We start from the raw sequence: 26,751 nt of genomic DNA, 5'->3' as shown, positions 1-26,751 counted from the left end.
TGTGTTCATGCAGGTGAAAAAAAACAGTGGATCAGAGTGGGGAATTTGTCTTCAAAATGGGTAAAGCAGTACCTTAATTTGCTATGAAGCATCAGTATTTTTTAAACTTTTCCTTTATCTTAAATATTCTTGAACAGGTGTGTTCTATAGACTTTTTTTTCTTTTCCAGATTAGTCACTGAATCGTTGACCTTTTTGCTTAGGAATAATAATTAGAGGGACAAGTACAAATTGAATTGCTGAGGACTGAATAATTACAATCAGAGTAACAGTAGCTTGGAAAAAAAAAATAAATCCTTGGCTCCTTGCTGTGAATTGCAAAGCAGCTAAACAGGGCTGGAGTAGTCAGGGTGATGAGAAAGGGAGCACCAAATGTCCCCTGAGTGTGACACCTCCTGGCTGCCTGTCCCCAGGAGGTGGCCTTTCAGAGGTAAGCAATCAGCTGGTTTGGCTTTGGGTTGCTCAGGGTCTTTTGAGCCTGCCTGAGGGTTGCAGGGGAAGGTGCCAGTGCTGGCCAGCATCAGCTGGGGCATCTGCAATGCTCTGACAGCGTCGCTGACAGCCCTGCAGGAGCAGCTTGCTGCCCACTACAGTCCTGGTCGTGTGTACAGCTAAAACCTTTGGCAGCTGTGGGCTGGTGAATAATTCAGTGAAACCCATCATCGATAAAAGAGAGATTTTGAAGGGTTCCTTGGGTGGAATTGGAAGTGCTGGCTTTCTGAGAGATGAGTGTATTAAAAATTGACTTCGTGCTATCAAGATAAAACTCATATTTAGCCTTTCTAAATTTTTTATGCAGTGTCATATTTTTTCCCTGTGACTTGCAGCTCTCAAGGCCCAGCTTTGCAGTCGGACTCTGAAGCATCCGTGCTTCTGCGGGGATCTCGACAAGCTGATTTGACAGCAGAATGGATACAGGCTCTGCGATGTGTGTCGTTTCCTGTGCCTATTGTTCTTGCCAGTACGGCTTGCTAAATAAGGTAATTTATCTTTTTCCTGAAGTTGGCTGAACCGTGGGTTTAATTTATTTATGTTATTGACTGTGAGGAGGAGTACCCTGGTGTGAAACGTCATCTTCAAACGCTTTCTTCCATGGAAATACAGGCTCTATATTAATGCAAACACTGCTTCCTCTAATATATTTTTCAGCGTTTGCCTAACCCCAAAAGAAAGCAAAGCATATACTCAGACTTGAGCTTGATTTACGTAAAAGTTAATTTAGGTTGCCTAAGCTTATTCCATGAGGCACACACAGAGGGATGTGGGGGAGGCTTGCAGGGCCGCTGGGCTTTTTACGAGCAGGCAGTAAAAGCACGGACTGAAGATTTATTTTTTCTTCTTTTTTTCTTTCTCTGGCAGTAATTAGCATTTGTGAGAGTCTTCAGAATGTGAGGTGAGACAAGTTTTACAGTGATGAACTATGAGGGAGTGGGCTTGAAGCAGCTGTGGAGAGCAGGAGAGCCATGCAGGTCCCTGCGTGCTAAGGTGAGAGGAGCCGCCCGGCTCACCCCATCCTGCCCTGTGTCCGTGCTATCCTTCGAAGGGACCCAGCTTCTAATGACACGGGGAGACCTCTCGCAGCAGTCCTGGCAGGGAGGGAAAATGGAAACAACATCACTTTAACTCTCAGAGCCTAGGAAAGGGCCTGTCTTGTCTGTTATGGTGTGATCCCCCTCCAAGACATGGCAAGGAGCAGACCCCCAGCCGTCACAGCAGTTCCTTACAAGCATTTCTGCCTGCTCTGGGGACACCTATTGCTCCACAGCCCCCTGGGCACTTCAGGGTTGCACAGAGCCACTCGAGCAGTGGGTCCCAAACCCCCGTCCTCCTGCCCTGACAGTGCTGTGGCTTCCAGATGGAGCAACTGCATGGTCCTCATGGCTGCGTTTCCCCGTCACAGGGAAGACTGGAGGTGTTTAGATTGTTTCCCCAGTTGTAAATTCGGGAGCACCTGGCTTGAGTGAGCCCGCTGCAGGCAGCACAGCATTCAGTGGTGATTGGGGTTTTTCCCTGCACTAACCCTCTGCAGCAGCCCTGCACCTTCCTCCCAAAGCCACATTTTGCTGCTGGTCCCAGGCCACCTTCTGTAGCCGGTGCCTGTTGTTAGGGTCATGTGTGCAGATTTTGGCCCACAGTTCTTAAATTTGCTGAGTTTCGTTTATTATTATTATTATTATTATTATTATTATTATTAATAATAATAATAATAATAATAATATTAGTTGTTTGTTGAGTTTTCTGTTTTTTGGGGGGTTTGGTTTGCTTTTTGTTTATTTTCTTTTTGTTGTGTTTGTGTGTGTGCTTTGTGATTTTTTGGGTTTTGTTTGTTTGGGTGGTTTTGTTTGTGTTTTCTGTGGCTTTGTTTTCACGTGGGTTCTTCTTGGGGATTTTCGTGTGCCTGTGTGCGTTTTGTTTGGTTTTGTGCCTTGTTTTTTTGTTTGGCCATTCTGCGCGTGGCTGCACGTTCGCGTGCGGTTTTGCATTTCCATTCTTTTTATTTATTTATTTTTTGTTCGCTTTCAGTGTTTGTTTCTTTCTATTTAGCTCTCGCCTTGTGGTTTTCCTCCTTGTACGTGTGTTTTTTTTCCCCTTTCCCACCTTCTCCCCTTCCTCCCGCGCCCCCCACTCTTCCCCAGTCCCTTTCTCTCCCCCCCGGGTAACTCAGCAGGGGCTCACCCCGCTCCCTTCCCCGCTCGGGGCCGTGTCCGCGGGGTCTGTCCGGGGGCTGCGGCCGCCAGGGGGTGCCCGGCCGGCGGGGGGGGGGCCGGTGCCGGGCGGTGCAGGTGGCTCCGCTTCCGCCGCGCCCGGGGGCGGCTCCGGGGCTCGGTGCGGGAGCGCAGCGGAGGCGCAGGTGGGTGCCGGGGGGAGAGGAAGAGGAGGAGGAGGAGGAGGAAGAAGAGGAGGGCGGTGGGGCTCTGCCCCGTTCAGCCCCGCCGTGCCCTGCCCCGGAGCTCAGGGCAGGTGGCCCCGGGTGGCTGCTGGGGCTCAGGGTTCCCGGTGCCTTCCCACTGGGTAGCCCAGCAGCCTCTTTGGGAACACCGCAGACCCATTTTGGGAGCACCCCACACCCCCTTTGGGAGCACCTCGCACCCCCCAGGGCTCTCCGTTTGGAGGGTGCGGTGCTGGAAGCTCCCCGGCCAGGTGAAGCCAGCGTTAAGTGGCAGAGGCACAGGGGAAAGAAGCGAGCGGTGCCGGGCTGGACGTGCTCAACCTCGTGGAGGTGGTGAGTCCTGGTGAGTCCTGGTGAGTCCTGGTGAGCTGGGCCGTGTGCCTGGCACGGAGCAGCCACGTGGATCCATCCTGCAACCCTTGGGTGGGTGCTCCCTGCGGTTCTGGGAGCGCTGCCGAGCACCTGGGAGCCCTGCTGCCGGCGGGGTGTTGGGGCTGCTGCAGCTCGGTCAAAGTCCACGGCTTCCTTCCTGCTCGTACCAGCAACAGGGCTGGACGTGGAGTCGCTGCTGCCGTGCCCACGTGTGGCTCAAACGCCTCCCGGGATGCCTAAGGCTTCGGGGTGCTGAGAAAGGGATTGGCACCCTCCAGGTAGGATGGCTGCGCTGCGGCTCAGGGCTGTGCCCAAAGCAGGTTTTTGGCGAGGCTCCGCGCAGCAGCCGTCTCTCTGCCGGCCATGGAAGTGCTGTTCCTGGTTCACTTGAGGTTATAGCAGCGGAGCAGGCTGGCACGGGGTTCTCCTGCAAGGGATTCCTGGACAAATGCTGGCCTGCGCTCAGCATCTCCCTGCTCTGTCCAATTCTTTCTAAGAAACTTGATGCTTCTCTGGAGGCTGGGAGGTGCTGATTCCACCCTGCCAGCCACCCGCCACATAAGGCCTCCTGAGCTTTTTAACATATCAGAATAGCGAAAGGAGTCTTTCTAATTAGCCATTTAGATGCTAATTTGCTTCTCTGGAGGCCTACGCCAGATCAACCTGCCCCAGAAGGTGAGTCAGAGGGAGCAGAGCCTGCTGCCTTCATGAATTATTTATTCACTTGGTGCAGAGCACCTGCCTGGCTGGGGATCAGAAGGAACCGAGGCCAAAGTCTGGTAAATAAAGATACACCTTGGCAGGTGGAACAGCGCTGGCTTCCCTCCCCAGCGTTGCAGGGTGCTGGGGAGCCAGCAGACTGATTTGCTAGGGCAAAAACTGGTTCTTTATAGCTCACCATAGATCAAGTAGCTGTGCTAATAAGTGCCTCTCATTAATACGGGCTTGTTGGTACCGTATGTCGGTTTTCCTGTAGAGCTGATTTTATCTTCCCACTCAGAGGACTGGCATGGACCTCCAGGGCATTGTGTTTTATAATCTCTTTAACAAGCACCGTCTTAAAGCACTTAGGCTTCTTGCCACTGCTGCTAGGATTGTGAAGCAGCTCTGGTGCATGGAAACCTTCTTTTTTTCCCCAAAAAACTTCATCCCCACTTGCTCCTTTTCCCACTTAGCCTTACGGGCTAACAACACTTCTCTCCCTTTCCGTGTGCTGAGACTGGTTTGTGCTCATCTGAGCTGGGCCAGCCAGAACCCAAGAGATGGCCCTGAATGAGGTCTTCACTGTGTCACTGGCACTTGGATTGAGCCATTGCAATGGGACAGACTGGGAACAAGTGTCTCCGTGTGTTCCTTAAACGCTGTCCCTAAGCCTGCCAAGGCTTTGTTGTGCTTATTTGGACGCTGTGTGTTCTTTGTTGGCCCAAGCCGCAGAGGCACGAGTCAAGTCTGATCAGGTTGTGTTGCTCCAGCTGTCTCTCTCCCTTTCCAAAAGCAGGAGGGCGAGGGCTTCTTGGCTTCCTGATGAGCCCCTGGGAAGTGGCTGTGCCTGCAGCAGGCTCCTGGCTGCTGGGATGGCTGAGGGACTGCTGGATGAGGGCCTGAGTACAGCCCCGACTCAGGCTGGCGCTTGTACAGTGGCAAGTCTGAGACTTTGTGTGCCTTGAGAGTCACCTACGTGTCTTCTGCCACGCTCCTGCAGCCCCAGGGGTTGCTCTGTCCCCCTGGAAGAGCCACGTGCTTTGAAATACAGCAGTGGCACGAGGATCCTGAGCACACGAGGGGAAGACCAAGAGCCTTTCCCTCTCCTCCCAGGAGGCGCTGGGTTGCCCTTATCTCCCTCCGTCCCCGCTGATCCCCTGTCATAGCAACGAGAGCAAGCACTCGCTTAGTTGCTAAGGTTTCCCGGGGCTAATGGGGTCTGGTGTGCGGAGCAGAGAGTAATTACGCTGTGTCTTTGAGGGAGCAGCAGCTAAAAGGAAAACGAGGCCAGAACGGCACCTGATGCGAGCGGGGAGTCCTGGGGGAAGTGCAGCCCTCGGAGCAGGCGAGTTAATTACACCGGCACCGCTCAGCTCGGGGATCGGGAGCTCGGCTCTGGCCGACTGTGTAATTTTTATTTTTTTTAAATGAAGTATTAAAAAAAAAAAGCCTAATTAATTTTCTATAAAAACAAATTAATACAGATGCGAGCTGCTTAGCTGAAATAACCAGGCAAATGAAAGCTGGCTGGGGAGCTCCTTACGGGGCTGTGTAGGACATTTTTGTTGTTTTGTTTTTTTTTGCAGGGCTCCGAGGGATTCATGCTTCGTGGGCACCTGTAATCAGCCCAGCCGCAGGAGGGCTCGTGCAAGCTGTGCCTTCGCTGCCGTGAGGAGCTGGTGCCTGCTGCAGTGACTGCCTCAATGTCAACGGGACCCTTCGGTTTTTAGCCTTGGTGCAGTCAAGGTACTGTCAAAATGTGTTCGAGGTGGAGCGGGGAAGGGGCTCAGCGTAGCAAGACGGTACTGGAAGTGTACATGAGCTGGAAAAGCAAGTGGATAAATTTGGGACGGAAGAGTGTTCAGGGTGTTAAATACAGAGCTACAGCCTGGCTCAGGGAGTGCATGATGCAGGCATCTCTGTTGGGAGGATGTTCTGGGAAAGTGTTGCTGTGCTCTGCTCCATTCTTCTATTCTTCTCTAAGCATCTGCTCTTGGGGCTGGTCAGATAGCAGCCACCGTGCTCATTGAACCTTTGGCATGACCTGCCAAGGCTCCTCGCTGCTGCTCAGGTAAGGATGGGTTATGTTGAGGCTGCTGTTGGGCTGTGAAAGGCCGGTTTTCTCAGAAGGGCCTGAAGTGCTTTGACAGGGCTGTGTCTGCAGTACTGCCTTCTTCAGTGGGGGCTGTCTGGGGGAACGGCCTCCTTTACTGCCTTGTGGTCACCACGCAGGGCTGCAGGACCAAGCATGACCCTGCTGCTTTTCCCTCCTCTCAGACCTTGCCAGAAGATTTCCCCTCACAGACTGAGGTCCTGCTGTCAGGCACCTCGTTCTCTGGCTGGTCCAGGTCTCATCACAGAGGCAGCAGAAGCAGCTCTCTGTTAGAGCTGCAGGCAGAGCTGAGCTCAGCTACACATCCCCAGGCCGCTCCTGGCTCACGGCAGGGCACTGCTCCTTCCCTGCCACGCTCCCCATCGCTCCTCTGCCAAGCACAGCCAGGTGGACTCGGGTTTAATGAGGTTTTGTTTCACATGGCTTCCTCCATCGCAGGAAAGGAGCGAACAGGTGGAGGGTTGTTAAAGCAGGTCATTTCGTACCAGCAAGACAAGGGCTCCCTCGTAGTTCTTAATTCGAGTAAAAAGCAGAGTCGTGCAGCAGGAAGGTTTCTGTCTGTACCGCTCGGTGCCTGCGCTGCCCCTCTTTTCTGTATGTGGTGTACTTGTGGCAGTGCCAAGAGCTGTGGGTTTCTTCTGCTCTCTCTGCTGGAGACCGGCTGCTTCCCTGCTCTCTGCCTTGGGGAGAGGAGAGGAGGACAGGGAGGGGATGTTCGGGGAGGTGGGCGCTGACTGCAGCGTCTCTGAAAGGTAACGCAGCGAGGGCTGGCTGCGAGGGGGCTGTTTGTTTCACCACAGCCCACAGAAATGACTCCTCAGCCTGCTGGGGTTTTGCTATCTCGGTGTTTCTGATGAGGCTGATTCCCCTGTACTTCTTGTCCTGTACAGAGATAAGAGGGAGGGTGCTTCATGTCTTCCTGCCATCAGTCCAGGGGCCGTGCAAGATGTTCCTTTCCCTCCAGCCCTGTTAGTGCTCCCGTTTCCACCGCAGCAGACCATGGCCTGCAGTTCTATGGCGTTCTCGTTGCCTTCTCGGAGGTACCTTTGCAAACCACCCCGATCTTTTTCCAGAGGCAAAGGTGCAACGCCGTCTGCAATGCCAGGGTACATCAGAGGGAGCAGCAGATACTCGCTGCCGCGGAAAGAAAATGCTCCTGTAAATATTTTAGGGAATAATCTCTCTGAAGACTGCTTGGGGATATGATGGATCTCCAGGCTGTTTTGTTTTCCCTCTCTCTTTGCAGATGCTGCTCAGGGAATGGTGGAGAACAGAAAGCGTATGCTCAGTAACAAGAGGCAAAAGAGCATGACATTGCTTGTTTTTGTTCAGTCATGCTGAGAAAAGCGCACTGTGGTATGAGGCTGGAGAATGTGGTTAGGTCTCTCCTGAGAAAAATGCTTAGCTGATGTGCTCTATTCTGACTTGCCTTCAGCTCTGTTAGAGCAGATAAAGCTCTGCAGAGGAGGGGTGGATGGATTCAGCGCTGTTGTCCATCCTGAAGGCACAGCTGCTGGCAAAGCAAGCTCCTCTGCCCCGGCCATGCTGTGGGGCAGATTTCCAGCTCTGGGTTCTAGGATAAACATCCCAGAGTTGCCAAGTGCTGGTCACGTCGGTCTGGCTGTATGCATTCAGCCTTGCCAGTGGCCATCAATTGCGTGGGCTGTGCTTTTCTTCAGGTGTGTGTGAGTGGGAGGGAGGAGAATGTGGTACAGCTGAGGAGTAATTTAATATATGCATTTGTGTGGGGGGTAAATGTGCATATAATCCTGTAACAACGCATCACAGGCTCGGAAAATCTCTGAAAAATCCCGGGTTGGCTGTGCTGTGTGAAATTTTAACTTCTCTCTGCCTCTAACACTGGCCTGGGGGCAGGAGCCTCTCTGTTCCTTTGCCATTAATGCTCGATGGCTCCCAGGTGCGTGAGCTGCCGTGGGACATGTGGGGACTGCATTCTGTCCCTGCCTGAGATCACGAAGGGGCTGACAAGAGCAGGAGGTGTTCTAGTACGAAATGGAAATACAGGCATGTGTGAAAGCAAGGAAAGTATCTGGTAAATAGAAGATGCCAGAGTTCAAGGATTTCATCAAGGGATGATGCCTTTCAAGAGCGGTCCCCTTAGCTAATGTAGTAAATGTTTAAAAAAAACTGTGTGACAACTCTCTGTCTTTCCTGCCTTGACCTCTTTCTCTGCTGAACCTTCCTGCAGCATTCCATCTCCTCCCTGCCTCGCTTTGCTGTAGTCAGGCCGAGCTGCTGGAGCCTTCACCTGATTTACACAGCTGTCCCCTGCACTGAAAGAAGCCTGTGCCTCGCCTGGAATTCCTCCTCCTCCCTCCTGCCTGGTGGAAGAGCTGGGTTTTCAGGCTCTCCAGAAGCTGGATGGTCGGAGAGGAGGCTGCTGGGTTATGGTTTGCAGCCACCCTGGCTGGAGGCTGACGTGGGTTTGGCAGGGGGTAGCTGCCAGTGCTGCAGCCCGGCTCAGCGCTTCTGCGCTGGGGGGCGAGTGCGGCACATGTGGCACATGTGAGCTCAGTGCGGGCAGAGATTGATTTGCACAAGCTGCCCGAGTATAAAAAGGCCAAGGCCGTGCAGCTTGCGAAGCCTCTGCGCCTGGCAGAGAAGCAGAAGGCTCTGTGTGTCGGCAGCAGATAGCAGGCGGAGGTGCAGCACGCTGAACCGCAGCACCGGGGTAAGTGTGCTGTGAATTGAGACTGCAACATGTGTTTTCTTGGGAATTACTGCACTGTTGGCAGGTGATATAAGTTGCCTGCTATTGTATCTGATTTGTGTTTGCCAAACAGCATTAAGCACGTTATCTCTGCCCAGCAGGTAAGGTTTCAAAGCTGGCAAATGTCTGCTTTGGGAAAGGTAAGTATTAATACCTAGAAATTTATGCATTAAGGCTCATGAGACACTTGCTCTGCTGGAGAGCAAATCCAGCTGGAAGAAAGCTTGGTGCATCAAGACTGGATTTGCCTCTGCTGAAATCTTTTGGCTGCTTCTGTCCCTTGGTGCTTCCCGTTGGTTTGAGCTCCTGGTAGGGCTGAGGCTGTCCCTTCTGGGGATGCGTTTCTCCCGTGAGCGTGTGGCAGGCGGCTCTGGCTGCCTTTACCAGGCGGCTCACGGTGAAGCTGTCACCGAACGCGGGGGATCACTGGTGTGACTGTGCTGGTTACAGGAGCCCCGGTAGGAGATCTGCTGAAAGAGGTGCTGTCTTAAACATCAGCGAATGCAAACAAGCTGCTATTGTAGGCTGTAGTTATAAATATCAGGCTATTATGGAGGCAGTTTTAATGAACGAAGTGACTTGCCACTATTCATTCTGATTGTCGCGTGGGCTTCTGTTTGTTACCCCATTAAGAGGTAAAAACCCAGCAACTGTAGCTTCTTTGTGTCCTTTAGAGTGGCTTTCTCTGTCAGTACTGCAGCACTAGGGCTCCAGAGGTGATGGGGCAGAGATTGTTCTTGCAAACAACACTTTGCTCTGGTTGGAAATGAAAAATTACAATGGAGCTGACAGAGTCTGCGGCCTTTTTTCAGAGCCATAAAATCTAAACTTCCAGCCTTGTCTTAATGTAGTATCAGAAGGTATTTATTGGCTTATATTTCATGAGGATGATGGTGTGTTTTTACTGCTGTCTGTGGGTGCGAGTCAGTCTGCTTCCAGCGAGCGTGACGCCGGCAGATCACCTCCGTCGTGTTTGCTGGGAACAGCATCCCTTGGGGACGACTGGTGGGGCTGTGCCAGCCGCAGCCCTGGGCTTCCCTGCTGCACTTCATGCTGGTGTTTGCTTCTTACAGGTGTGACCCTGCCTCCTCCCAGCCCAGTGCCATGGCCGACACGATTTTTGGCAGTGGGACGGGCCAGTGGGTGTGCCCCAATGACCGGCAGCTGGCTCTGCGTGCCAAGTGAGTCTCCATCCTCTCCTTCCAGCCTCCAATTAGTGTTGTGGGGCAGCGGCCTCATCCGCAGCCTGGCTGTGAGGCAGGAGTTGCTGCCTGTCACACAAACCCCTCTGCACCATCGGGGTGAGCTGCGTGGATGGGGCAGGAGCCTGCTAAGCTGGGGCTTGGTGCTCTGGGAGTCCAACAGTCTGTCCCACCAGCCCTTCCTGGGATGAAAGGGAGGGCTTGGAGACAGGCTGTATCTCTGCACCACCCTATATATAACGGAGAGCATCCCCCAGCTGCCAGAGCTCCTTTGTTTTAGGAACTTGTCATTTGATCTCATTTTCCACTGAAGTTCAATTACCGCATGACCTAAAGACAAGGGGATGGAGGTGAGTCGAGCACTGGAATTGCATTTGTTTCTTGGATGCTTTCCTTCTCCGGCAACCAGTGCTCTGTCCCTGCCACCTCTGCTCCTGGCTGAACCTCTGGGGTCAGCCTGCTGCAGGGTTTTGGAAAATATGGGATCACCCAGTGTCAGAGGGGGGCACTGGCTGAGTGGGAGCCGTGCGTGCCACCGCCACTTCCCCTGCCTTCACCTGAAAGCCTCATTAAAACAGCTGTGCCTGATTGTGCCCTGGTTTCTGCTGGCAAGCGTGACTTTATCCAGTGACCTCTAAACCCCTACTGAATGGTAATTAATTGAGCTGTGAAAGCTCCCTCCCGTCCCCAAGCGAGCTGAGGAGAAATGTCAGCTGTTCTGCACGGGCACGGAGGGAAGTGGCTTGCCACAGTGTTCCTGAAGGCCTGGGGTAGACCAAGGGAGGAAGTTTCCAAATTTCTGTTTATTTCCAGGTATGCCTGGTGATTCGTGTGCTTGAACTGAGGCCCTTAGGAACACGGGATCTGGAGGGAGGAGGGTGCAGGCACTCCTTGTGCTCCGGAGTCGCTGCAGGGCATTTGTGGTGTCTGGCATCAGCACCATCTCTGCAACAACACCCCCGAGGCAGCCTAGCCCTAGGGGGACCAGATTTCATTTTGGACAGTCAAATGGAGGGAGGACACGGAGTGGTAAAATACAAACTGGGTTGTAGAGGGAAATGAAAGGGCAGGGAAGGAGGAGCAGCGCTCATTGCTGCTGGAGGAGTGTTGTGGTGGGCTGGTCAGTGAGAAGAGACTCCCGCTGTGGGTGTTAGCCAGGGAACAGGCTTGTCTGATGGAAGGCTGGCGTACACCCCGTGTGCTGGGCAGGTTTGGCCTGTGGGACGGGGCAGGGGTTTTGTGCTTTCCTTTCACAACTTAATTCCTCCCTCCACCCCTTCCCGCAGGCTCCAGACGGGCTGGTCAGTGCACACGTTCCAGACGGAGAAGCAGAGGAAGATGCAGGCTCTGAGCCCGCAGGAACTCGAGGTCATTCTGGAAGTCATCCGCAAGGCAGAGAAATTGGACGTCGTCGAGCAGCAGCGCATAGGGTACAGTCACGTTCGTTTGTCCCCTTCCTTCAGAGGGAAAGGTCAGAGCAGATGGAGAAGTGGCTCTCCTGGCTGCCTGAGCTCAGCCTCCATCAGTCAGAGCATCCCTTAGGTCAGTTTTTTCCCCCTCCCGTGTTGCTTGTTTGGAGGTGATGAACGTTAGGAAGGATGTAATTTAGTTTTTTCCTTCTTCCCACGTCGCAGGCCTTTCTCATGCCTTCTTTGAGCCTTGGGACTTCTGTGGTTGCAGCCACTGACACAGTCCCTGGTAAATGCAGCCTGTGCTAAGGCAGCTGCCCTGGGGGCTCTGGAAGAGGCTTGGGGAGACGCCAAGCTGTGCAGCTGCACCCACTGCTGGTGGACGGCACAGCTCAGAGACCATTCCTGGCAGCGCCTTAGGTTTTCCCTTGTCCACAGCAGCCCCCTGGGATTTTGCCTGGAGCAGTGAATGGGTTTGTGTTCTACTTGGCTGAGTTCTCTGGATGGGGTTTGTTAGCCTGAATTATTTGATTTACAGGCATCCTTCTCCTTTTTGCTGCTGCAGATTTCTATTTGCTTTCAGTCCTGCTGGAGATCTGGCCTCGGCTGTGTCTGTGCTTGACCTGCGCTGACGGTCTTTAAAGCAGGAGAGTTTGGCTGTCCTGCAGCATTGCCCAGCGGGGTTTATGCTCACCAGGCACGAAGCCTCGGTGACTCCCAGCCCAAGCCCAGCAGGCCCAGCTCCATGCCCCTGTGCTCAGCTCTGTCCCTGCACAGTGCACGTTAGTGCTGGTGAGGACAAGCAGAGATGTTTGTGTGCTGCGTGGGGGACCCCAGCAGCCCTGGAAGCAGCCAGCGACCCCGAGGGGCTGATGGCTCCTGTGCTGGTGTAGCTGTGCACAGCGACAGCCCCGCTGTTCCCCTGCTGAAGCGTTCTCCGAAATGCCTGTGTTAACTCCAGGGGGTTCTCTTGTGCTGAAGTCAAGGATCATAAATCCGGTAACGACGGCTCAGCCTGGCTGTGCGGTCTGACCTCGGCACCGCGGGCAGTGCCTCTTCCAAACAGACCTTGCCCTCCTCGCAGCGCGGGGCTTGGCTGGTGGGACATTAGCACTAATGAGAAGGGGGATGCAAGGATAACAGGACCGAGCCACGTGGCTGCGGCTGGTTGCTGCCTCTGAGAAATGTTTGGCTGTTTGTCATCCTCCCCGCCGACAGACGATGCCTGACAATGGCCTCGCAGCGATCTCATGACAGCAGCCTCGCTCTGCACGCCCTCCGCATCTCGCATCCGAATCGCCTGTCCCTCCTTCCTTCCCTTCCGTGGTCCTGCTGCTGTGGACGTTGTGCATACAATATGTGCTTCCTGTCTTCCAAGCAGGCTGTCGAACGAAGCAGGGGGTAGTTGCTGGCATTCTTGTACCGTAGCCAGGCTCATTTTGGTCTGATGGCTTCGGTCTGGCCTTCCTGCTTCTAATGAGATGTAAGTCGCATGCCTGCAGTGCTGCTTTCAGGGAGGGCATGTGAAAACAGAGCAGGGCTTGGCAGGTCTCACTGTCTAACTCCTCTGCCCTTTCCGTGTGCTGACTTGCCCTGGTGTGAGCACTGAACCCTTTTCCTGCTCCCCAGGCAGGAAATCACTGTGCTGAGACCGTGCTGCTGAGGTGGCACTGAGCTCCTGAAGGGTGCTGGGTGCTTTTCTTGTGAGCCATCTGCCCTGTGCACACTGGCTGAGCTGTGCCTGCCAGTGGTGCTCCCAGTTTTGCTTCTCTTGGTCTCGGTGAGCACCAGCAGATGGACTTACAGGGGTTTTATTCCCTGAAGACCAAGAGCCAGCTACTAGGAAACACTAAGCGCAGAGACTGAAGTGAGGGTACATACGGTCCCAGCAAGGGGCTCCGAATTCCACGAGAAGGCTGAACCTGGAGCACACACCTGCAGGTTTTGGGCACAGCTTCCTCCTGTAGATCTGAGATTGCCACAGAGCCATTCTGCAGTGCCCAAGGACCTGCTGTGACCTCTGCCTGGCCTTGTTCCCTGCAGGCGCCTGGTGGAGCGGCTGGAGAACATGAGAAAGAACGCAATGGGAAACGGCCTCTCCCAGTGCTTGCTCTGCGGGGAGCTGCTCGGGCTGCTGGGGAGCACCTCTGTCTTCTGTCAGGACTGCAAAAAGGTGGGTTTGCTCACAGGGGTTCCTGCCTGCTCCTGGTAGCAGATCTGTCCAGGCAAGGCCACCGGGGCTCTCGGACAGGAGATCGTTCTGTAGAGTTAACTTATCTTAGCCCCGCTTGACCGGGTTGGTGTTGTCAAGCCATGGGGTTTTTTCTTTTTACCTTATTCCTTGTGATCCTAAAGTGCCCAAACTGCACTTACTGCTGAGATGGTGTGCATCAGCCAGGTAGATACTGGGGTTCCAGAGAAAGGGCAGAAATGTGTGTCCATCAGAGGCACCTATAGAAGTGTCTGTGTGCCTTACTGCTCCTTCCTGCAGGGTCTGCCCTTAGACCTTCCAGTAACGTGTTTCTACAGGGGACTCAAACCCATCTTTAAGTTCCAAACCAGTGTAAGGTTTCCAACCTCAATGATACATAAATTACCCTGTGCATCAGTGACTGTGTGTGTCATTGGCAGGACTGCACAGGTGTTGTTTGGAAGGCAGCACAGGCATGTAGGGAGACCTACATAATGTGTAGGTCCTACATAACATCCTACATCCCTGTGGGATGATTATTGCTCGTCTGGGCTCCCCGACAAGCAGGGGTTAAACTGCATTGCTGCGGAGATGAGGATCTCCAAGGCAACCACCTTATCCTCCCTCTGCTGGGAGGCTGCTTCTCCTGCACTTGAAGCCCATCCTTCCCTGGGGAGATGTCTGTGCGAGTGCTCAGAGCGGTGCCTGGGGAGAGGTGAGGGTACCAGTGGGTGCAGGAGTGCTTCTGACTGGTGTCAGGGTGGGAGGGAGCAGCCTGGTGGCCCTGCTGGGCACCAGAGCCAAGGGGACACTTGCTGGTGCCACCCACCCCATCACTGCGGAGTTGTCCCATGGAGTCTGCAGGGCAGCACTGAGTAAATCCCACGTCTTACCACGCAGGGGTGTGTGCTGGCAGCTCTGTGCTTAAGCAGCTGTGCTGGCTGTGATGGAGAACCTGCTGTGCTGGTGGAGTTGGTGAGCTGCAGGTCCTGCAGGCAGCACCGAGGGCCCAGCAAAGGGGAGCTGCAGGGCAACTCTCTCGGAGGGGAGCACGGGCTCTGTGCAGACGTGCCTGTGGACAATAAAGGGCTGCCTGGCAGACAGGAGGCGGCAGGCTGTTTCCTGCATTTCAAGCATGCAGAATAACAGGATGTGCTGTATTCCTGCCTCCTTCCCCTGGCGATTCTGCTCTCACCTTGTCTGAAGCCAGCTAGGTCATGGTGCTGCAGCACTTCCTAACCTCCTTCCTGCAAGCCCCACACACCAGCACGTGGAGGCAGAGCTGCTGCAGACCCTGCCCTGCTCTGCCCCTTTGCAGTTGCAGGAATAACCCCTAGAGCTAGCGAGGCTGGGAGTGCCCGAGGCTCCTGAGGGGCTGTAACCAGAAAGACCCAAAGAAGAACTGGTTCTTCTTGGGTTTGTTTCGTTGGTTTTGGGGTAGGGTTTTTTTTTTCATTGTTCTCTTTTTAGTCTGTTGGACAGTTCAGGAGGATTCACATCGAGGTTGACTTAAGGTGAGATCCTGTTTTTCCCAGCATGTGTTTTGCAGCTGCTTTCAGCTTGGCTGCACTTCTCAGCCGTGTGCGAGCTCAGGGCAATGGTGAGTGGGTGCCCTGGGCTTTTCCCCTTCCTGCTTTGTAACGCAGTGGTGTGAACCCAAAACCAGTTGATCCTTCAGCAGAGCACACAGAGGGGGCTGTTACTTTAAGCTTGTCCCCAGTCCCCAGGGATATCCATCACTTGCGCAGCGTTGAACGCGATAAGCAATGACTTGTCAGGGAATTATGGATTTTTAAAGTTCATATTTTTCTTGCTAGCTTTGCTCTGTTACCATCTCATTGGAAAGTCGTTGCGGCCCTTTTAGCTCAATAACAGGGATTTCTGTAACGATACATCTGAAATATAGCAGAGGACTTGCCTTCTCCAAGTCCCTTCTGCTGAATAGAGGCTCGATAGCTCTTGGAGACTGATGGATTTCCTAAGTGCCACTTTCTGTTTTAGCATTTATAGGTCAAAATGAAGAATGATTTTAATATTGGGTTTTATTATCTTAGAAATAAATGCATTATGGCAAGACAAAGATGTATGCAAATACAGACGTGTTAACAATAGCAGTAGTCAGATGAAGCATAATGTGCAATTTACCATGCAGAGGGTATCAGGATCATGTACAAAAGGTGAAAGAGAAGTGGGAGAAGAAAGATATCTTGTATTTAATGAAGAACAGGGCTGTGTTTAGCATCTTTGATTTTTATGTCTTCTGAGGGGTTGTGGGTGATACTCGATTTCCCAGCTAGTCTGCAGGGAAGGGGAGGAAGAGAGCCCAGTTTTGTGTTGGAGCTTTCAAAATTTATGGCTAGGAGGAAAGTTGTTGGGAAATTTCCACTAGGGGGAGTGTTTGAATGTGCTATATGTGGGGATTGGGATCTCTGAGGGTATTTACGACTGAGTTACTCCCTCAGGTTTTGGTCTCAGAAAGGGAGAATTTGGTGCATTTCAGAAGGTGCCTCCTAACTGCGGCACTGTCTGCTGCTTGCATCTGCAGTCCCTCTTGGCTTGGGTAGCACCATCTTGAATATCGATATGCACCAGACCAAACAGGTCGTTTCTTATTTCTCTGCCCTTCCTGAAAACCTGTAGGCATCCCAGCCAAAACGCCATTAAAGTGCCCGTTGGGATGCAGACAGAGCAAAAGCCTTGACAAAAGCCATCTGTTGAGCTGTTAGCAGAACCGAGAGCTCTGCCTCTGGGCTGCGCTGACCGAAATATTTGGGTGTGTTTGCTCATGCAGTGAAGTCATTCCTCAGGTGCTGTCTTTCTGCTGCTCTCCTCCTCCAGGCGTGGGCACTGAGGGCTAAGTGAGCACCGAGCCCTCATCCCGCAGAGCAGAGCTCCTGGCTTCTAGGGGGAGCAGCCTCGGTGGGGAGATGGGTGAAACCCAGCTGGGGGGAGTAAATTGTCTCCCTAAGCAAGCTGTTGCTCTCCAGGGCCCTCTTGCGAGTGGATTTTTCTCTGTGAGGATCAAAGCATTCGTCCCATTTCTAATTCAACTGCAAGCCAAGCCTGATACCCATCAGCTTCATTATATAAAAATTAGGTGATTCGGGTTGTAAATGGCTTGTAATGCCAGCGGAGACGTGGAAGCTCCCTCGTGCAGGGATGGATGCCGTGTGGTGCTATCAAGCATTCTGCTCAGGAAACGTGCACGTAGGCACGGTCGTGCCCACTCCCTAAGCAGCCACAAATCAATAGCTGCCAAGAGCTTGCCGAAATGGAGGGGAAGCCGTGGGGTTTCAGGCAACGTGTGCGAGGGAAGGGAGGGGAGGATTTACAGTCCTGCACAAACTCACACTCGTTTTGTGCTTGGTTATAGCTGCTTTCTGTGCCACAGTGACTGAGCTTTCGGATTTAGAATAATAAAAAAAAACAAAACAAACAAACAAAAAAAACCACTCCAGAAATACCTATTTGTTGTGTGGCTTGATCTGCGCTGTCCAGTTCTCTCCTCACCCTGGAGGCAGGGACCGTGCAGTAGATTTGCCTTTGTTTTAACATCCTTATAGACCTGAAGCAGCTTCTTAGGATCCACGTATCTCTGGGATAAATAACAGAATTGTGCCATGTTTAATATTGGTAAGGAAAGCAAACCAGAACTGTTGGGCAGATGCTTCTCAGCCTTGTCTTTGCTGGAGGCTATATGGCTGTGGGGAGCTGCTCACACCACCCTTTTCTTTTCTCTCCTTGTTTCAGAAAGTTTGCACCAAATGTGGCATAGAAACCTTTGGAACCCAGAAACGCCCCCTTTGGTTGTGCAAGATCTGCAGCGAACAGAGAGAGGTAAAATTTAACTGTGGAGAGAAGGGGCTCAGCAGCACTCAGCCACCTGCCCTGTGTCTGTGCTGAGTGTGCATGGGCTCCTCCCTCTGCCTGGGTATGGGGTGGGGAGGTTTGGATATAGGGTTTGGGAGGCTCAGCTGATGCTCACAATGGTGATAACTTTGGTTTATGATGTTATGGAGGGGAAAAAAAAACCACAGCCCCTCTAGCCTGTGTTGTTTTTTGTTTGTTTGTTTGTTTGTTTTCTAGCTGTGGCTGTAAGGAGACTTACCTTTTGCTGCTGTTTTCCTCTGAGCTGTGTGGCAAATAAACTTGGCTAACGCTGGTTCTTTAATACAGCTGGAGAGATCTATAGCCTAGCTTCAATATTTGTCCCTCTAAAAATAACCAGGATTGCAGCTTTTAACTCTGTTCCCCCCCCACCTCCCCCTGCCTGTCAAATCCCATAACTTGCCAGCGTGTGAGACTTCTGATGCAGGTCTCTAAATTTTTGTATCCTTTATCCTTGACTTTACACTGCAAAAAGTAATGGCCTGCCTCAGTTCTTGTCTGCCAGCCAGCATCCACCAACTTCAGGCTTGCTGCTGTGCTGTGAAGCCGGTGAATTTGTTCAGTGATTACAGAGGGACTTTCACTTGTTCCCATCAATTTATTTTGAGCTTTTGCTTGTGGTCCTTGAACATCAATCCAGTGCAGCTATTCCTGACCACCGCAACCAACTGTGAAACCTGGGTGCTCTGCTAGATCCATCAATTTTGGAAGTGCAGTGAGAGCGTTTCTGCAGGTGTTTGAGATGGTGAATGTTTTTGTATTAGTTGTGGAGATTTAGCGTTGCTTGGGTTTTAAGTAGGAGGGGATTATCTGCGTGCGAGTACTTGCAAAATTCCTGTTTGGGTAAGATGATGGATGCTGTCTGTAATTTTTGAGTGGCAATGTGACTAGGGCAGGCAGAGAGCATTCGAGCTGTCTGGCTATTGCTAATAATTTGATGCACTGAATCATCCAGGTGTTTTGAAATCCAGACAGCAGTCCCAAAGTGGAGAGTGTGGCAGGTCAAGGCAGTTTCCGTGTCCTGTGGGGAGATGGGTATGGGGCTGAGATTGACTTCATTTCTTTTTTTCTGTTCTTGTATTTTTTCTCATCCCACAATGTATAGTTGCCTTTTTTTTTTTCAATTTCTTATAAAAATAATGAGGAGCCATGGTCACTGGACAGAGAAGAACATTAACCTGTCCAGTAAGTGTTACGTGCGGTCAGTGTGTGAGGGAGCGGTAACCTTCAGAGATCCCTCTCTCCGTGAGTCCTGAGGTACAGCCGACGTGCTTCTCTAATGAAAATGGATGGAACTTTCCCTCGGAGACTACCTAAAAAATAGCCTCATCTTACCTCACAACCCTAAACTTCATCTTTATTTTTTTTTTCTTGATTCGTTTAAAGGTCCGTTCAGGTCTGTCTCCTTTCCTGTTTGTGGTGGTGCTGGTGCTCTGACCAGAGATGTACGTGATGTGTGGGTACTGGTCCGGTTTTGTTTCCTGGGATCCAGACGGGAAGCTTCAGGAACCCTCCCAAACCCTTTGTGTTGATGCAATAACATCACCAGCAGCCACTCTCACCTTTCTTCTCTCCCTTTCTCAGTGCACAGCACGGTAATGAAGCAAAGTTCTCCTTTAGCCCATGCTAATGAAGTGCATGCTTAAAGCAGGCTTGTCCCAGGCTGCAGAGCTCAGGCAGTGCCTCCCAGCTTGCAGGGCCGTGCTCAGGGCCCTGGCCTTGTCCAGCTCTCGTGGGTGAGTGTCTGATGCTGGTCTGGCGCGGAGGTGGCAGTAATTGGTGTGGTGTTCCCTGCCAGGAAGAGATGTGAGCCCCCAGCAGGTGTGAGGAGATGTGATGTTTCCAAGGTAGGTGATTCCTGCCGCGTCAGGGCCGTGTTTGCAATCTGTAATTTTCTGAACTACTGCCCTGGCTATTTGGGCATGATATTTATGAAGCTCTCAACTCTGTTACCGAGAGACTGCCAGGCAGTGAAGTGAGATCGGGAGGTCATTCAGAAACCTGGGTGGACTAAATGATGTTGGCTAGAGTTAATGAGTGTCATCTGGCTGGGACAAGAGCCTGGGACTGACATTGTCCCCTTTAACCCCTGCTATGCACTGAGTGAGCAACTGAGTCTTGTGGTCCACCAGGATGTAAAGCCAGCGTGGTGGGGTTGGACAATCACATACAGCAGCTAACAGCCAAAGTGTGCAGCATCGTGCACACGTGCTAAAGCTCTCATCCCTCCATTCCCCTTGGTATTATTTATCCCCGTAAGCTTGAAATTTTACTGAAAATGTAGTGGTGTGGTCATCTGCTTTGCTCCTTTGCTGTGTGGACAAAATCTGTGCTGGCTTCAGTCATGAGTAAATCATCCGTGTGTGCCTAGGCCAAAATGAAGACCAAGGAGCAAGCTATTGTTTACAGCAGTTTTTCAGTGGAGGTTGAATGCTTGATGCCCACAGATCCCGTCGGGAATCCCAGCCTCAGCCACTCAGAAGTGTTCTTTGCTGCTTTCTGTTTCCTTGAAAACCTCCGCTGGGAAGGCTGTGCTGCATAGCAATGAGCAGCAAGTTGCTCTGACACTGTCTCGTTGCTGGAGAGTGGAGGTGATTAATGGATTCTGCCTGCTGCTTGCGTCCCAAGCATCCAGAAGCAAAGCAGCGTGTTTGGCAGCGCTGGGGCTGCCCAGCGTGCTGTGTGCCTGCAGGGTGGGGGTCTCCAAGCTGCCGGAGATGTGGTAGGAGGAAATTATGGTACTAAAATATCTCTGGGACCTGACAGAGCCTGGGTGCTTCTCCAGGCAAAGGGAACATCCCCGAGGGCCAGCAGACACCCCTGGGTGATTAACGCATCTCTTCCTACTGAAATAGGACCTGATCTGCTTTAAGCCAGGACTGGCTTTTTGGAGATAGCTCTTGATCCATCTCTTTACAGAGGCACCTACTGTAAAAAAAAACAAACAAACAAACAAAAAAAAAAAACACTTTTGTTCTTCCAGGTTTCTGTGGACATTTTCCTTTACATCTTCTGAGTGAAGTGGAGTTAAAACAGGTGTGGATTGTGTTTTATTGCTTATGCAAGTGAGACTAGGAGCAAATTCAGTCATGCTCGCATTTACTTTCAAGGGCAAGAACCTTCCTTCTTCCCTTCCTGATGTACTGCATCGCCTTCCTCGGCTTGGCATCTCGTGTGGCCTTCCTGGAGACTGAACGTGGAGGGCCAGTGGGCTGATTCTCCCTGGAGCAGGCCTGGTAGTGCATGCACATGAAATCCCATGGCACGACTGGGGAGGCTGGTCCCTGACTGCAGCAAACGCTGGCCACGGGTTTGTAGCAACAGGTATAAAGCAGGAACGATTCCCTGCTGCCAGGCCTCTGGCAGGGCACGTGAGCAGGAGAACAGCTTGGGCAGCAGTGCCCACGTTGAATCAGTGGTGTGTGGCTGAACTCTGTCATCACCTTCTGCCCTGCAGCGTTGTGTCAGATCCCTGCCCGCCCATCTAACTCTGCACAGTCTTGTTTTGACTGATACCACCAGGTTGTGCAAAGCGCCTCCCTGAATTACCACTTTATATATATATATATTTTTTATATATCCATAATTAGCGATGCTATCATCGTAATTAAAATCCTCTTGGAAGCGTTCATGCACATTTACATTTGAATTGACACATCCAAAATTGTAGTGATAATGAAAACAGTTAAAGTAGGGTGGGGGGAGATAAATAGCTTTTTTTAAACCCCATCAAATATGAAAGAGCATGTCAGCTATCAGGGACCTGCTAAAGTTTTAATTTGCCCCCTCTGCTTCACTTTCCCTTTAATTTCTTCTCCGCTAAATGACATTTTCATGGCTGGCTGCATTTCTTGGTTTATCAAAATAAACCATGCAGAGGAAGAAGCTTACCGTGCTGGAAGAATGGAGTTGTCTCCTCCCTTTTTTGCCCCCAGGGCTTCCCTTTTCGCATGTACGCTCATACCATTTTGAACATTATAAACCACCATAGCCCAGGGTTATTCCTGCCTGGCATGATGATTTCTTGGCAAAATACCGTGCTGATGGAGGGGAGTGTTTATTTTGGGTGACTCTGGATTGAATCGAAGTGATGTGCACCTGTTTGCAATTCAGAGAACTCATCAATAGCCTAGCATATTATTTTGGGGGGTGGTAGCAAGCAGTTAGCCTCAAAATAGTGTCCTCTAGAATAGAGCCCCAGGAAAAAAAGAGGCCTGATTGAGAGGGGAATGATAAATCGTTGAAGGCTGGCAGCCACTGCAGCTTGAGAAACGTTGGGGTCAGAGGTGCAATACATTTTGCTATTCCGGAAACAAAGCTCCGAACGGCAATTTCACTGCCTTTTAATTTTCTTCATCCTCAAGTGCTGAATGTGGGAGTTGACAACAGATTGCTGTAAATAATGTAATTGGAAATCTCTGTGTTATGGAAAAGCAGATGAATGCAAATAACGAAGCCGAGGAGCGCTCGCTCTTTTCTCCCAGCCAGTGGTTTGCAGCGTGCCAGAGCCGCGGCGTGGAGCTGGGACAAAGTGAGCTTGTGGGTATGTGCTGCGTGAGGGCAATGGCAACAAAGTCCTCTCCAAGAAGCTGCCTTTGCAGGTGCCTTTCTCTTCATCAAGTGTAGAGCCCACGAGAACTTGCTCCCTGAGGCTGAGGGATGGAGCTGATAGCGCTTTTGTCGGCACGGGAAGCTGAAGGTGGCTCTTTTCCTCTTGCACAGCCCAACCTGGGCTGCAGAATGATACAGCCGCTGCGTGGCGAGCAGTGGAGGGGAGAACAGAGTTTGGCTCTGCTGGAAGAGGCTTTCCAAGGCTCTCTGTCTGGGGAACTCATGGCTCGGTGATGCTGACTGCTGGGGGGCTAGCAGCAGCTGGCTGGAGGGGCCGCGAGTGCTCGTTATGATTCCTCTCTCTCAATCAGCGAGTCCTAATGTTGTCTCTGATTAGGAGCTTGTTTTGGCACTTCTGTGCTCAGAGAGGGGGGAGAGAGGAGAGAGAAGCCTGAGCAGTAATGTGTTTCACCTGGGCCCCGTGATTTTCCTTTAGGTCACGTTAACAGGCAGCACTTGAATGTGCTGGATAAAATACGCATCTGCTGCTGACTGCCTGAATACAGCCTCATCCTGTGTTTGTACTGGTGGCTTGATGCAATTTTAATAGGGATATTGTCAGGGTTACAAAATGCATTGTGCTCTCTGGACTTGTCATGGCCACAGCCATTAAATTGGTTCAAATAATAAAAAGAGGAGCCTCTTGAGCAAGTATCTCTTCTTGTCCACGTCCTCCTCCGCTTTGCTTTCAGGTGGATGAGGTGTCAGGGGAGGCAGAAGGACAGGAGCCTGAAGGAAGTCAATATTTGGCATGGATTTCTGCTGTTTTGCTGGGCTGGGGGGGAGCAGCAGCAGGACTGCTCCTGAGCCACTGCAGCAAGTTCCTCCCAGGCACCAGACCTCTGCATCCTGGTCTGGGGTAGCACTGGTGCAGATCCTTATTCTGTCAAGCACTCTCAGAGCAGGGGATGCTGAATGTTATTTAAAAGCGGGTGGATTTATTTTACTTTATTTTATTTTTTGCAAGGAGCTGGAAGTGGCTGGCTGTTGCTCTCTGATGAGATCCCAGTGCCACCCAAACTCAGGCTGCGCTGGGGCAGGGTTTCTCCTAACAGGCTAACAGGACTGGTGGGAGCAAAACTCTTCCTCTTGGAAAGAGCCAACTGCTGCTAATAAGCGGGAGTTTTATCTGTGAAGCACTGTTATAGATTTATTAATTTAAAATCAAGCAGGAACTTTGCTGTTGGGCCACTTGCAATCAATGAAACTAGCATGACGAGCAGTCAGCAGCATCGATCCGTTTTGATGCAGGGATGCTGAAGCCAGCCTGCGTGCCCAAGTGCAGAACAGAACGTGAACCGTGGGGCGTTTTGGATGGAGTGTGCAGGTAACTTGTGGGGAGCAGATGTCCGGAATGATTCCAGGGGAGAACATCTCCCCTGCAGCTGCAGCTGTTTTAGAACTGATCTCAAAACAACTTCGGTACTGCTGCAATGAGAGCAAATGCTATTAGAGGCACCCATGTGAAGTGAATATGTATGCATAGCATCAATTTTCTATTGGTGTTACTACATCAGGGCTGGGTGTGTTATATTGTTTAACTCTTTCTCTAACTGGGCTCGCTTTGGGGGTAATGGGAGAAACCTGGGGGTGCCCAGCCTGTTCTTACCGCAATCCTTGCTGTGTCTGATTGGTTTTATGGTCTGCCTAAATTGTACTTCGCCTGAAGATAATAGGTCTCTTCAGTGCTTCAAATTAAATTACAGATGTTGCAAGGTCTGTTCGGAGAACGACTGCAAAGAAAGGCTGCTTCCTTCCCAGCAGCTCGTGTGGGGGAGCTGCATGTGCCCCAGCTACCCCTCGAGTGGCAGGGCACCACCCTGCGGGGTGCAGCCCCCCCGGCTGCAGGAGCCCCTGCTCTGAGCCTCTCTTTTGCTCACTGTACCCGGCATGTGCCTCCCTGAGACAAGGGAGCCCGGTCATGCTGCTCAGAGGCTGGGTCAAGTGCTCTGCCTGCTCGAGCACCCCCTGTGGAAGAAAAACCTGCAGTCTTTTCTCCCTTGAGGAAATGGCTTCCCAGCTTTTTGCAGCCTCACCATCCTGCTGGGCTGCTACCGAGCAGGGAAACGGAGTAATTGCAGGGTGCTCTCACCTCTTGGTGTCCAGATCCTGCTGTGGTGCAGGCGAGCTCCTGACTCGCACTCTTACTGCCACGTGTGCTGGGTCATGGTGCTGCTCTGCTGTCTTCTGCTGGGTGTTCTTCTTTTTAAAAGCATCCTGCCAGGCTCCCTCCTGGACCCAGATTGCCTTCACTTGGGTTTCAAGACCCTGAACACAGAGATTTTATCCCTCTGCGTTCACAGCTGTGGATTTAGGAACCAGGCAACCTGCAGAGTGACCTCCTCCCACCAGTGAAATGGCAGTGGTGGTGTCCTGCTTTTTGTGCCTGCACGAGAAGAGCCTGTCATGAGTGCCAGGTGCTGTCACTGCCCTCTGCTTTGATTAAGCCCAGTAGTTAAAACGCAAGTTGCAAGCTTATTGCTGTAATTAGGGAAGTCTGCGTTTGCACCCGCTGCCATCATGGTGGTACTACGTGTAAAATGCTTTGGGAACTTGGAGTACAGACTCTTATGATCTCCTTCACTCTGAACAGAAGTGCAAGGTTTCTATCCCCTTACATGAAATGCAAAGTAATACTTTTATTATATTAACTTATTTTTGCCCTGACGGTCTCATTAGCTCATTATTCGACTGCTGGAAGGCACAAAAGAATGAGGTTTTTAGAAACCATTTCTCCTTGTCTGAGCTGCCATCCTCTCCCCTTCCTCTGGCTCACAGCAGGCTTTATATTAAATATACTTAATAGAGCTCCTTCATCATAAGCTGCATTAAAACTAAATTGAAGAGTAGAGGGCGTTCTTACAGGACATATTACAGTTTAGTGCTCTCAGTCCGTTTCCTGCTGCAAGTTCAGGTTATTTAAGTGTTGTTCTTGTTCTGGGGGTTTCAAGCACACCCGTTTGAAGATCTGGCTTGGCTCCACAAAATGAATGCCAAGGTTGTGCTGCTCTGAACCTCACAAGGCAGCGTTTTGGGTGTCCAAGCGTGACCATTTGTGTACGCCTGCTGCTGCAGGTCTTTGACCCTCACAAAAATAAGGGACTGAGAGATAAAGGGACAGAGGCTGAGGGACCCAGCCCAGGAAGGGAGAGAGGTCTGCCAGGATTTGGTGCTCCTCCAGCCGGTGCAGTACGTGTTTGCCTATGCTTAAGGTGTCGGTTGTGTCTCCCACAGGTTTGGAAGAGGTCTGGCGCCTGGTTCTACAAGGGGCTGCCCAAGTACATCACGCCTTTGAAGAGCAGCAGCAAACCCACTGAGGTGCACTCGCAGCCTCGGCAGAGCGAGCCAGCCGTGTCGGAGGCCGAGGGCGTCGGGACCAGCCGTTCCTTCACCTGGGCCAGGGGCAAAGGTTGGTCGGGGGCTCCTTGCCCAGGAGGCAAGCGGGAAGAAGGGCCCGGCTCCTGCTGCTGCTAGCAGCATGCAGCTCACAGGGGAGGCTCGCTGGAAGATCAGCGAGGTGCTCTTCTGCAGCCTCTGCTGGCTGTGTCCTCTTGTGCCTGATGCTCCGGGTGAGGCTAGCAAAGGGTGAAGCTCCCTCCCCAGGCCTTGGAGAGGGTGTTGGGGTTTGCAGCATGGATAACCCCGGGTGAGTTGTGCTTTAAATGCGTCTCAGAGAAGCTGTTCATTAACTTAGCCCTGAAGAGCCTGAAGATTTACCGGCTTCAGCGCTCACATCCTTGTTCTTTGAGGCAGACCTTGATTGAAGTAGACCGATGTATCACATGTGGCTTCTTGGCTCGCTGCCGTATCAGATCCCATTCACGGGGCTGCCTTGTAGGGCTTTTTTTCTCCCCTCTCTTCCATCTGTCCTCCCCGTCGCTGCTCATACGCCCACTCCAGTGCCGTGCCTGGAGCGAGCTGGGGGGAAACAGCACGGCCTTGAGGAGCTGAGCATTCGGGGTCATTAGCGCAGCAGTGGATGGATGCTACAGAATTAAAACAGCTGCCAGTCTGCTTTGATTCCTCTCCACTTCTTGCTGATGTGGATTAGCAGATCTGGCCTCTCTCCTGTTCTGTCTTTTGCCATTAGATCCCCTCAGTTGGAGAAGACCTCTCTGGTGTACCAGCAGCATTCGCTCTTCCACTTCAAGCTAAATCTTACCCATGTTGCAGGGGGGAAGAACCTTTTAATAAAGAGGACTCAGGAGGGTCGGGTTTACAAGTCTTCTCTTCAGGCCCCAGGAAAGCACTCCCAGCCTGACTGTAACTTTTGTAATTAAAGACAAATTAGATCAAGAATAGATGGTTGTGCTCCCCTCCAGGAGACGCTTGGAAGGTGCTGTCTTAGCAAATGAACTGATTGATGGGGTATTCACACGATACAGAAAGCACTATGAGTCAAAGAGGTTGAGCCCGGACTCTTGCTGCATTTTCGTTGAGCCTTGTTTTCGGGGAGTGCTTTCTGCCCTGGTGGGAGCAGCTGGAGGACAGTGCAGCCGCTGTTGGTAGGCTTTGACGTGGTGGTGAGCTGCATTTCTCCCTGTACTCTGATTTTTGGCTGGCTGCTGTTTTATGGGCGGGATAATATCAATTTATAGTTTTATTTCCTGGTGCTTTCTTCCCTCGTCGTTCTCTGCTAGGCA

The 26,751-nt window shown here is 51.8% G+C and overlaps 1 protein-coding gene across 8 annotated transcripts in view; it reads left to right on the top strand.

Moving 5' to 3' along the window:
• Positions 1–2,723: 2,723 nt before the first annotated feature.
• The window catches only part of RPH3AL (rabphilin 3A like (without C2 domains)), a 37,486-nt gene continuing 13,458 nt past the window's right edge, over positions 2,724–26,751 (top strand). Inside the window, exons 1-8 of one of the 8 annotated variants that reach the window (XM_068655637.1) lie at positions 2,857–3,232; positions 5,231–5,370; positions 5,550–5,709; positions 9,881–9,988; positions 11,296–11,439; positions 13,462–13,591; positions 17,360–17,446; positions 25,343–25,517. In XM_068655637.1, coding sequence (XP_068511738.1) covers positions 9,912–9,988; positions 11,296–11,439; positions 13,462–13,591; positions 17,360–17,446; positions 25,343–25,517 — 613 coding nt within the window. In that variant the 5' untranslated portion in view covers positions 2,857–3,232; positions 5,231–5,370; positions 5,550–5,709; positions 9,881–9,911. The other 7 variants (XM_068655633.1, XM_068655635.1, XM_068655638.1 and 4 more) reach the window with 7 other exon arrangements.

The sequence above is a fragment of the Anas acuta genome, chromosome 19 (assembly GCF_963932015.1).
Source record: "Anas acuta chromosome 19, bAnaAcu1.1, whole genome shotgun sequence".
In the NCBI taxonomy this organism is placed as follows: Eukaryota; Metazoa; Chordata; class Aves; order Anseriformes; family Anatidae; genus Anas; species Anas acuta.
Note: the sequence above shows the minus strand (reverse complement) of the source record. Positions and strands in the feature narration are given on the sequence as shown.